The sequence below is a fragment of the Lentinula edodes genome (genome assembly GCF_021015755.1).
Source record: "Lentinula edodes strain Le(Bin) 0899 ss11 chromosome Unknown C8R40scaffold_58, whole genome shotgun sequence".
NCBI classification, from domain to species: Eukaryota; Fungi; Basidiomycota; class Agaricomycetes; order Agaricales; family Omphalotaceae; genus Lentinula; species Lentinula edodes.
This window is the reverse complement of record NW_025764364.1, coordinates 39,814-51,831: the sequence shown is the minus strand read 5'-3', so window position 1 is coordinate 51,831 and position 12,018 is coordinate 39,814. Positions and strand designations below refer to the sequence as shown.

Here is a 12,018-nt window from a genome sequence, read left to right as displayed (position 1 = left end):
CAAATTTGCCTCAGTTCTTCATAAATTTGTGTCCCGGAACGTCCTCCCGCTCCTTGGAGATGTAGTGGAAGATACTGATCCAACACCATTACCTCAACTTCACTCCGAAATCAAAGTTCAGGAATCCAAGCTTAATTGACAAGTATCACTACCAAGGAACTCCTCCCCAGCATCTTGCTACTCCACTTTTCTGTGTGGAGCTTTGTTTAGAACTAGAATTTGCATTTTTTTCAGTAATTATTCATCTGTAAAGCCCAGGTGAGAGCCATTTCAGAATTCTTATCCGGAGTCACCTGTATACCCGTTATCACCAGAATGTACTATCACATAGCATTAAAGATGCATCCAAGCAATTCAATGGACAATACAACTACAAGTTTGCTGATCGATAACTAATATTCGAAATTTATGTAACGTCTTTTATGAGTAGCGGGCCCCATTTTGTGCATCTAGTGAGAGAGATATCAATGGTATGATGCTCTATTGTGAAATTGCAAACCAAAATGCTGACCTTCATATGCTCTCATCTGATACTCAAGGTCACCCTTGAAATTTCCCATATATGCAACCACGCTCTGCAGGTCCTCGATAGTCAAACCAGGCGTATCCCTCTCTTCATCAGCCAGTGCAATTCCCATTGCACTTGTTACAATATTCCGAATCTGCCTACCATCAAACTTGCGTTTGGACAAATCTCTTTCAACCCAGTCCATAATTTTCTTGAAAATATTTTGCTGTACTAAACCCCTAGCCTTATATTGCTCAAGGAATCCTTTAAAGATGCTGACAGTTTGCTTCTTATCGAGTCCTTCATATCGGATGGCAATGTGAATTCGGGACTGGACTGCAACGTCAAATTGGGAAATTTGGTTGGTGGTTAGGATCAAAATTCCTTGGTAGTATTCGAGCACCCTGAGGAAGACTGAGATAATTGAATTCAGGTCATTCAAAAATTCAAGGAGACCGAATATGGGATTTCGAACGAACCTGATACAAGAGCATTCCGCTCAGTCGTAGGACCTGCTTGTCCCCTTGCTCTACTTTGTAAGAACACATCAGCCTCATCGCTAAACACATTCACAGTTAGTAGTGGCACTTGGGTTCAGAGGATCTCATAAAATTCAAATTCATACTTACATCAAAAGAACGGCTTTCCACGTAGTTGCAAGGTCAAAAATTGTCTCAAGATTTGACTCTACAAGCCCAGCAGAAGTGCCAACGTCGGCTACACCGATAGAAAACAGGGGCTTCCTTGCTGCACTTGCAATAGTTTGTGCTAACCAGAAATTGACGGTCACTCCGAATATTAATCTTATTATGCACACTTACCCGTGGAGGTTTTTCCAACTCCCGGAGGTCCTAATCACAGTATTAGGTCACTTCACCATTTCATGTAACAGCTAAAGATTATTGCTCACCATAAAGGAGTATAACCAGACCTTTCCCTTTTTCCGCCACTATATCATTAAGATGATATCCTGTCTTCCCATCTCCGCTCTCACTATTACCATGGTTCTTTATTAACCCGTGGAGCATCGCTTTCGTCTCCTTCCCACCATCCTCACCAGCAAGTATTAACTTGTCCCAAAATGCATTTACCTCCCCATGTTTTGATACAAGAACACTGTTTACATCCAGTTGCGCCCATTTTTTCTCGCGGAGCACATATCCAAGAAGCCGAGGGGGGCAGAGCATTATCTGTTCCTCCTCCCATTCTTCACTCTGGTCTCCTGTTGCGCCATCATACCTAACTCGAAATATGTTCTGAAGTGTTGTGTTGGAAGTACAGTTGGGACATTTGCATTCAGTTGTTTCTTCGGAAATGTTGAAGTCAGCTATTTGTGCAGTAGCAAGGCCATGTTTATAGTAAGACTCAAAGTCCACCATCACATCACCAATGACCTATCCACAAAGATTGTCTGAGTACTATATCTTTGTGAAATGGAATATAAAATCTGTCTTTTACATTTGATTGTTTTTGGCGGTCAGAGCCGGTTGCGTTTTGGCTATCATCATCCTGAAGTCCATTAGGACCAGATAGAAAGCACTTTGAATTATATCACTCACTGAGCTAGAACTGACTCCACGAAAACCACTTTTGTCAAGGATGGCTTTGCCTGAATACTGGAACATTCTGCAGTCCTTAGGAATGCTGCAGTATTTTCGGAAGAGTCTACCTCTTCGAAGTAGTTTGTCCTTCAATTTGCTTGGATTCTCAACAACATCGAAGGGTCGCACAGGAAGAGATGAGATTGGCTTGAAACCTTCAAAGTAATCAATGCTAAGTGTTATCCCATAGCGTTGAAAATATTGGCCATTCCAATCATATGTCCAGCAGTCCAGATTCCAGTATAAGAGTCTTTTAGAACGGGCATTGTCATTGTTTGGCCAAGCAGTCTGGTAGTCCTGGACAACAAAGAGCTGATCAAGCCTCAAGAAAGGTGCACTATGTACAAGAGTACCAGGTGGAAAGATTGTCCATAGTGTGTCGAATGTGATGCTGTTAGAGGCTTTAAGATGGTCTCGTATCCTGAAATAGTCCTCCAGCTTTGGATCAGAGCTCTCCTTGATAGTTGCAAGGAGAAGTTTCAGATCATCTCGTGCAACTTGGTCATCTAGGGTACTGCCTAGCTTTTGAGCTTCGCTTTCGAGCAAGTCCCAATTCAGAACCAGACACTCGAATGGTGATGAAATCGAGACGGCATCTCCAAGAAAAATATCATAAGGATAGTGTTGAAGAAGCTGTTTAAGGAGATTCCGCAGTTCAATCCCAGTGATCTCCAGCTCACTCGTTGGATCGTCAGTATAAAAGATGAACTTCCTGAGGAGGAAAGCATAGTTTTGCTCTGTTGCGACTTTGTTCTTGCCAGGAGCTGAGACCGCCGGATCTGTTACATCGAAATCTTTCCTCTCTCCTGTTGTCTCATCCCTTCTGTTTATAACAACTCGCGCTCTCGAGATTATCTACATGTACTCAGTGAACTGAACATTCAAGACTAGACTGTGCTTACATCAACATCTATTGCTTCTTTATTTCCATCCTGCCCATTTGTTTGCAATGATTCTGACTGTGTGCTCTTGTCCACCTGCACTTCTCCGTACTTTGACTCCAATGTGGCTAATCTTTCCTCAAGTAACTTGATCTTTTCCTCGAGAGGTAACTTGGTATTCCTCTTAGCCACCCGTAAATGTTGATGCATCTGCAAAACCTGGATGTTCGCGAGAGCAAAGGTACTAGCTGGAGAGCACTGTCCAGCGCTGAAAGCACTCCCAGCAGTTTTTCAGTACTGCTGGGAGCACTTTCCCAGTTGGACAGTGCTGTCAGCTGCTTTCGAACTCTTAGCCGAAAATACAGGTTTTACAGATGTGGGAGAATTATAAGAACTCACCAACATCGAAATACCAGGAACTGCAGTCATTTTGTGGAAAGCAGAGAACGTGTACATCGAAGTGTATATATGTGAGCCCGTGGTTTGCCTAGATAACACTAATACAAAAAAAGCTCCAAATATCCTCATGGTCTATACTGATATGCACTCATGACTCAATTGAATATTAAATATAATAAATGATCAGCTGGTTCATGTGGCGTGTTGTTGAATATAATTATGGTCAACTGTGCAGCAATTTTGTAATGAGGATCGAAGTAGATCCGTAGATAAATAACCTCAATTCGCTTTGGTGTGGAATGATAAGTTGCTGTACAGACAAAAGTAAACCTTCTTGGAAAAAGATACACCCGAGCAATGGAATTCAGATAGAATAAATACATCCCTTCCAATTCTGCCTTCTCAAAGTATCCTTCCTACTTCAGAAAAGGTGTGTCGCATTCCATGGGATATTCAATAGCTATTACTAAAGTACATTTCCTGATTTGCTGCAAGCCTTATCCTTACAAAACATGTCTGATTCGAAGGAATTGTCAATGTTACCACATATCAGCATTGATGATAGCATTGTGAAGAAGTATGCATTGACCAAGGAGGAATGGCAAGCTGTCCAGTTCGGAATTGACATCAATCATCTTTCATATTTTCTTCTTTTTAGGACCAAATTGCTGGAAAGTGAGACAAACCAAAAAATGTTTCATGAGTGGTTACAAACACAGAAGCTGGATTCATTGGAGACTGCTGCGCTAGCTTGCAGAACATTCAGAGATGTTGCTGAATTTTGGTCTGATAGGAGCACAGGAGCTGAGTCCCAGTTCAAGTTGCAACACAGGACAGGTTGGAAACTATGGACTAAAAAGTATCAAGAATTTTCAGAAGGCGCATTGTCATTTATGCAGGACCTCAAACCACTCTTTGATATTGTTACGGGCATGGGAATACCCTATGTTGGACTTGCCATAGGGACAGTAACAATGCTATTTACAGTGAGAAATCCTTTTGAACATTGCCCAAAGTGCTAACTTGGCGTTGCAGTTTTCTGGAAAGAAAAATACTATTGAAGAGGAACTATCCTCTGCAATCGAGGGTATCAGAGACAGACTTCCGGGACTGAAGATGTATCAGGCAATATACACAGAGAACAATGAACTTGAATTAGATGTGCAGAAGAAGATATTGTTTGCATATCTTGCTTTCATTGAACTCTCTATGGAAATCACAAGATATTTTACTCAACCAGGATACCGTATGCATAGTGTTCTGACTATCCTTGCAGGGCCTCATTTGACACTTGTCCTTTCATAGGTCGTTGGAGCACAGCATTTTTCAACTCCAGCAAATTTAAGGATATGACAATTGATGTCTATAAATCACTCTCAGATATTAGGCTTCGTTGTGAGGAGCTTGTTGGTTTAAGGATTGACATCCTTGTCCATGGGATGGAGTCACTCAAGGGCCGCAATGAAGGTGACCAAATTTCTTGTGTTTATAAAAGAATAGCAAGAATTAATCAGTGGATTTTAGAGCTACATGCCAAGATTGAAGGTGAGAAGTCTGCATGTTTGAGATTCTTCATGCGAAAACTGTTCATCAATGTCACAGAGCTCCAGCAGGACAGGAATACTGCCCATCTTTTAGAAGTTCAAAATGCGTTAGGCTTGGGCTCATGGACACCTGTGATACATCGCAAAATGCTTGCTGAATATAGGACTCGTTTGTTCTATGAACATGATGAAGAAGTAATCTATCAACAGATGACTCAGAAAGAGATTGAACAACTGCAATGCACAATTCCCTTTGCAGATTGGGCTAAGCCAAATTTCTCAAGTGTTCTCATCCTTCGGGGAATCAACAATGAGAACCTGAGTCAGGGCAAGATCCACAATTGGTTATCACCTCTTCCACTCCACCTGATTAGCCAATTTCACAAAGATGGCGCTAATCCACAGTATCATGCGTCCCATATATTTGACCCTGCAGACCCTGCGTCAAGGTCATTATTCAAGGCTCTCCCCATGATTCTGCTTCAGCTCTTGTGGCCACATCGAGCAAATCTAGGCAGCAATGTTGACGGACAATATGAGACATTAATGGCGGCCCTTCACGATTATATTGCTTGCCCATTGTCGCGGAGTGATGAAAAAGCTCAAGCACTTGGCAATCTTGCGGCACATGTAATTGGTTTTTACAAGGGACAGAGGTGCCCAGTATACATTGTACTGGACAGGGTAGACCAGTGCAGTGAGCATTACGAGCTGATGAGCATTCTTGTCAACAAGATTATCAAAGGAGCACCCTGTCCTGTAAAAGTGCTTCTTGTAGCTGGTTCAATGAACTGGCCAACTCAAAGTTTCTTTCGGTTTGATCTCCCCGTGCACATACAGGAAATTGTCATGAAACAGAAATTTCTGGATGATAATGACTATTAGAATGACAATGTATTATAGTAGGTTGTTAAGTTAAATAGCAAACTAAATTGAAAGTGTCTGGACTCCTGGCTCCAAAATGGCATAAGCTATCTCTCCAACCAGTGAAAAGCTACATGTAGGTAAAAGATATTGAGAATTCATGGGAAAAGGAAAAAGAAGACATATAATTGAATGAGACATCCTGTTAGACAAATACATGCTTTCATAGTATCCGCCATAATACCCAATAACCTTCCTAGTACTAAGAAACAACTATACTTTTGAAGGGCCCCAAACTATGCTGCCAAATGGATCTTGAGCCTTTGCACCTACATTCTCTATGATTGCTAAATGAGGATGTACAGCAGTCCACAGGTTGTAAATAGGTATGAGTAAATTAACATGTTTCACTGACTTGTCTACCTTGTATTATGAAGTGATGGAAAAAAAATTCAATGAGCATTTAGAAGACGAAGGAGAGAAGAAGTGGAAGGCAAAGGTGTGAAGACATTCATATATGATTACTTGTGGAATATCTTCAAGCTTCATACTTAACCCCTCAGTTACAGACTCTATTATTTCACACTCTTTTCCTTCTCCTGCTTCCACTTGGCAAAAATCTCCATAGCCATATTATGCCACCTCATCTCTTCTACTCCCGAGAAAAGGAGAATGAGTAAGGCTGCACAATGCAAAACCGACGCACTCACCTCCATAATCCTCCCCACAATACCCAATAACCTCCCCACTCCACGAAACAACAATCCCTTCCGGCGCCCAATTGACATTGTCAAACTGTGCAAAGCAATATGGATCGCAAGCCTTTGCGCCGAAAGGACCTCCTGTGAACTCGAAGACGATATGTGGAAGCCCCTCGCCTCTATTGGTGAGTTCGACATGGAGATGGCCCACTGATCGTCCAGATGGAGTACTGTGAGCGGTGTGGCTACTAAAACCGACAGCTTTGGCACCTGCAGCTTGAACATGGCGAGTATAGACACATTTCATCACCCATTCCATCGTTGCATGTACAACCTCCATCCCCGTCGGCCATACAATTTTCGTCTGGGGCGTGGCTTTTTGGTATCTCAAGTCATTCTCCAATCTGGTCTTGTAAAGCGGTTCTAGGATTGTCGCTGTGATCTGCGGAAGCGGAGAAGTTGAAACTGGATGTCCGACTTGAGCATGGGACGTTCGTGAGGACAGGACGTTATTCGACTAAGGATAGCAATAGCATTCACAGCTCAAAATTAGTAACGCTTCGACGAAAAGGAAGGATAAACGTACGTCGGACACAGGTGCCGCGTAGACAACAGTAGCGGCCATGCACAAGGTCATAAGGTACGACCAAATAGCGTTAAAATACATCGTGTGATATGTATACGCAGAAAAGTAGAATGAGTCTGACTGAGAAAGGAGCGGCGAGCAGAGGTGCGGTATGAATCGTAATAGGTGGCACGAGAAACCAAGCAGGAACGAATGATACGAGAAAGAGAGATTCTCTCGATTTTGGACCGGCCAAAGAAGAGATAAGACAGACTGGAGAGAGATGGAAGATGGAAGGGAAACCAGTTGTGCTGCGAAGTACGCTTGTTTAGCCGTCTAACCAAATTTCGACTGTTGATGACCCTTGATGACAATGCGTTGGCTACTGGCCCCTCTGTAAAAATAAGTAGCATCATCTGCTCGGATGACAATTCAACTCACCCGACGGTTACCAGCGGTTACTATGACGGCAGATTTCACGGAAAATTCCGGAGTTTCAATTGATGAGTTGTCAAGCGTCCGACGTCGAACCTCAAACAACTTTGTGTAGTGTCTCAAGGAAAATGGGTCTAATATTGCAACAACTGCCTCTGAATGTGCTCTATACCTCCCCCATTGACATGGATGTTCTTGAGCTTCTACTCTCAGGGGGACTTTCTGCTTTGATACTTACTATAAGTGGTTACCCATGGAAATAAAATTATTAAAGTTATTCAAAAAACTATGGATCTGGTAGTACTTATAGTAATATCTCTGCAATTTACATCAACACTTACACTGCTATTAAGACTCAATTCTGAATGAATTCTCAGTTGGTGTAGTACACAACTGAAGTTAAATTAATTGTGCAATGAGGAACTAATCAAGAGAGATGGCAGCCTATATGCACAGTATAGTTATAGTGTCATAGGCAAGGCTGAGCATCTGCAAGATGGTAGATGCAATTCAATGAAATTTTGGACGCTTGAGGACGGAGGTTGGAGGATTTGATGGTGATTGAAGCTTGAAGCAGAGATAATCAATACAATTGGAGGATTTCTCACGAAAGCTCGAGAATTTTCCGTAAAAACTAACTTCATAGGTTACCCAAGGTGTATTTCTTTCTCTGAACCATCCCTCATTTCTGCACTCTCACTCTGCGCTCTCAACTATCGTCTCACCCCAAATGGGCATTCTCGAAAACTTTGACATAACGAAAAACTTCGCGGGAGGTCAGATTGATCCTAACTATTAAGTGTTAACAGAAGGATCCTCCGACTCCGGACAAGCATTCGCTCCTAGAGAGATAGACACGCTAAGTGGCAAAGGAGGAAACGGAAAAAGGGATAATTGATGTCGATAAAGGTCATCCAGACAAGTTGGTACCCTCAGTGTTACGCGTTGGCGGGTGGATTGAGTTGACACAGTGGGTCAAAATAGCAAGAATAATACAACAAGATGATTGCATACCCGGTCCGTGAACATACGATGAAGCATTGACTACCATTTGAATACCCCAAGCCGTTGTTAGCTCCAATGCACCAATGTCATAAATTCATCGAAACGGTCTTCCTTTGTTCATCAGAGCACTATAACACGTTCAGCCGAAGTTTTAGGTGAAACAGTTTTCACAAAGACTAGTAACTGATTCGGCATGCCGAATCGATCAGAGGGATCAGAGGAATCAGTACACTGTACGACCAAGAAGATTTTGTCGTGGCATACTCACAACGCCCATGACTTCAGCTTTAGAGTCCTCCATATACCTTGTTTGTCGTACTTTCATCCAAAGAGCCCACTTCCCAGAAACTGCTATTAGCACAAGAACAAGCACTGAGCAATCTCGGCGAGCGTGTGAATCTTGTTGAAGTTCTCTCCCAATCACTTTCATCTATGAACAGAAATAGTATCACCTCGCATCCACTACGTCAACACGCTGGTCGTCTACATTATTCTATCCTTGTCCTTTTTTCTCGCTCCGCATGCTCTTCAGATCTCAGCTCTCCTGTACAAGACAACCCCCCCCCCCCCCCCCCCCCCCCCCCCCCCATTTTATCCTCACTCCGCAAGGCCTCACCCCTGCCCTACGACAGCAACTACCTCTACTCGAAGCGCCCTTAGGCTCCGGCTTGATTTGAATGAAACACAGCTCAACTTGTTAGCAAACCCAAGCTAGTTGAGCGAAATCCTGTGTTATTTTGGTTAAGGTCACAGACAATACAATACATATGAATTGGCTGATCTACATTGCAGATGTTGTCTTGCTTATTTGTTGTGGGCTTAGTGAATGTGCAGAAGGCCTTGAGGGTCTGATGGGGACTTAGGGGGGCAGGGGGAAAAGAGATCAAATGTCAAACAACTGACTGGGCAAATTGGACGACCTCATTATTGCGACTCGTTGGGGAATTATCTACAGTACAGGAAGTGACCTGGGTTTGTTATAAATCTGCCACGTATGCAATTCGTGAAAACAAGTGACAAATCACTTACCAACTTTTCTCCGAGGCTGACAAAAGGAATATTTAACTGCCTATATAATCTGACAGCAATCGATAGAGATCACCATCTTCATCTTTGATCTCTAACATGGCTACAAACTCAGACATTATCTTTGTACGATCCCATACCGAGTATCCTGGACCACAGAAATTGCTGACTGTTTTATAGCTTACCGGAGGATCTGGATTCCTTGGATCCCACATTCTCATTCAGCTGTTGGAACGAGGTTATCATGTTCGAGCGTATGTTCTATATTTTGCACTGTATCCTTCTAGAATTAAGCCATTATATCAATAAAGTGCAGTTCGAGAAAAGAAAGCCGCCCACTTCAAACAGGGCTATGAGCGCTTCAAAGATCAACTTGAGGTCGTGGCCATAGCTGATATTGCTACAGACCAGTTCTCCGATGCACTGAAAGGTGTCAAAGCTGTCATTCATACTGCTGCACCGATATCTGGACGAGTGAATGATGCCAAGTCTCTCTTGAAGGTGAAAGAACTTTTTTATTGGTGAATGTAACTGTCATGAAAGACACCATCTAGGGTGCAGTGGAAGGGCTGCTCAATGTGATCCTTCATGCAGAAAAAGCCGGGATCACACGCATCGTTGTGACTAGTACCATCCTCACTGCAGCTACTTCTGCGATGACCTTCACTGACAAAGGCAAATGATATATTAGAACCCAAATAGATACCTACTGACGTACTGTCCGGATTTAGACTGGCATCAAACAACTAAGGAAGCTGCCCTCCAAACTGAAGGTGTAGCAGCGTATTCAGCTGCGAAAACGCTCGCCGAGAGGGAAGTCTGGGATTTCGCTGAGGCACATCCACACATAGAGATAACAACCAGTATGTCCTGTTCAGTTCCTCGTTCATCCCCAGACTTCTGATATATATCTGCACAGTAAACCCACCCCTCCTTTACGGGCCATTAGCCGAAGGGTTCTCCCTTCCGAACCCAGATTATTCTGCTTTATCCACCAATCTCCTCATCTACAAGTTCCTAACCCCTGAAGGAACGTTCCCTGCTTACCCTCTCTATCTCGACGTCCGCGATGCTGCAAAAGCCCACTTATTAGCATTGGACTCGGCACCTACTTCACAGGTTGGCCGTAAGCGTATCATGATCAGCAGCCCACACGAGGTGGTCTTTGCTAACATCATCAGTACAATCAACGCGAAACGACCAGAATTGAAGGATAGACTCATTAAAACGCCTCCACGGGAGTTTCCATACACACGACTCGACGTTGACTTGAAGAGGCTCGAGGAGGTCTTGAAAATGAAGGTCGAAGACTTTACGCCATTGGACGATACATTCCTCGACACTATTGATAGTTTATTGACATTAGAGAAGCAGTGGACCGCCGCAGGATTTGACGTAAAGATTCCTTTGTAATAAATGTAGACTTTGAAACAATAAAACAGATGAAATATTGCCTTCGCGAGTTCTACCCTCTCCCAGCGTCTGACTGAAAGTGAAAAGAGCTTTAGCTACAGAATGTGAATACTGGGGTCAACTGACTACAATCCCCGCCTTCAAATAGTTTGAGGACATTGTCTGCGAATGTAGCCAGATGTTACATCGGTCGGAAGTGAAAGACAATCCACGATATGATGGATGCATCGAGTGTGATCAGTTGGTGTGTCGTGTACCACGCTTGAAACGTTCCGAAAGTTTTCATTTGCCCAAACATGCAGAAAAGGGCGAGAGAAGCACCTAAAATCATCAGGTAGGTTTGGGTACTGCCATTTGTTCTTTCGCTAGATAAGATGAGGGAAGGGTGGGCGGTAATTTACGATGATAACGCGTAAGGTGATGAGAGACGGAAGCAAGAAGTCTTAGGCGCTCGATGCGCGCTAAGCCATCTGCTTATCTTATCCTAAAATGGGCTCCTTCGTTCGCTCATCGCGGATCATACTATAGTCAAACAGGTGAGCTTGTACCTGCTTGTACATAGATACTATTTGTTCTTATTCACCATCGTTGTATGGCGGTAACTTGAAAAATGCTCCCATGGGCCATGATCGATATCATTCATCGCGCTCCTTTGGCTCAAGTTGGCTCAAGTTGGATGTAGCTAAGTAAAAAGCTGTGGTATTCTCCCGACACGGTCATTGACGACCGCCATTGTTCTTGGCCCGGTCTAAAAACTCCCGGCTCTTGGCTAATATCAATGGCAAAGCGGATATTGCCAGGTACACAAGACTATTCAATGTCAAATGGAAAATCTCTGCACAAATTCCTCTCAATCATATTTTTTGATGCCTTCTTGCAATTCTCACCAAATTGCTGTGTAAATGTGTATTCTCCCCGGTATGAGAAGAGGATAGGTGAGTCGGAACCAGATCGGAGCAGATTGATATCCCTTGAAAGCTTCGAGCTCTAGATGCACACATGTGTTTGAATTTGAAAATGATGCCAATGTACTTATAATCTTCTGAGGCTCTGATTGACACGGAATACTTGCTGGG

At 43.2% G+C, this 12,018-nt stretch overlaps 4 protein-coding genes across 4 annotated transcripts; 2 read left to right on the top strand and 2 right to left on the bottom strand.

Moving 5' to 3' along the window:
* Window positions 1–420: 420 nt before the first annotated feature.
* On the bottom strand, window positions 421–3,246 carry C8R40DRAFT_1241184 (uncharacterized protein; the record flags this gene model as incomplete). Its single annotated transcript, XM_046233540.1, has 9 exons — window positions 3,012–3,246; window positions 2,068–2,964; window positions 1,967–2,017; window positions 1,419–1,902; window positions 1,330–1,359; window positions 1,138–1,276; window positions 988–1,067; window positions 512–922; window positions 421–449 (listed from the first exon to the last, which is right to left on the bottom strand). The coding sequence occupies exons 1-9, from the start codon at window positions 3,198–3,200 to the stop codon at window positions 421–423; spliced, it is 2,310 nt and encodes a 769-aa protein (XP_046080262.1). The 5' UTR covers window positions 3,201–3,246.
* A 679-nt stretch (window positions 3,247–3,925) lies between these two features.
* On the top strand, window positions 3,926–5,818 carry C8R40DRAFT_1060150 (uncharacterized protein; the record flags this gene model as incomplete). Its single annotated transcript, XM_046225327.1, has 4 exons — window positions 3,926–4,375; window positions 4,425–4,635; window positions 4,695–4,856; window positions 4,992–5,818. 4 exons carry the CDS (start codon window positions 3,926–3,928, stop codon window positions 5,816–5,818), a joined length of 1,650 nt encoding a protein of 549 aa, XP_046080261.1.
* Window positions 5,819–6,372: 554 nt separating this feature from the next.
* Window positions 6,373–7,165, bottom strand: C8R40DRAFT_1074235 (uncharacterized protein; the record flags this gene model as incomplete). Its single annotated transcript, XM_046226683.1, has 3 exons — window positions 6,373–6,479; window positions 6,508–7,015; window positions 7,085–7,165. 3 exons carry the CDS (start codon window positions 7,163–7,165, stop codon window positions 6,373–6,375), a joined length of 696 nt encoding a protein of 231 aa, XP_046080260.1.
* A 2,463-nt stretch (window positions 7,166–9,628) lies between these two features.
* C8R40DRAFT_1217454 (uncharacterized protein) lies at window positions 9,629–10,942 on the top strand (the record flags this gene model as incomplete). The annotated part of the gene is made up of 6 exons (XM_046233238.1): window positions 9,629–9,655; window positions 9,710–9,783; window positions 9,841–10,030; window positions 10,084–10,156; window positions 10,261–10,392; window positions 10,449–10,942. 6 exons carry the CDS (start codon window positions 9,629–9,631, stop codon window positions 10,940–10,942), a joined length of 990 nt encoding a protein of 329 aa, XP_046080259.1.
* Window positions 10,943–12,018: the final 1,076 nt, after the last annotated feature.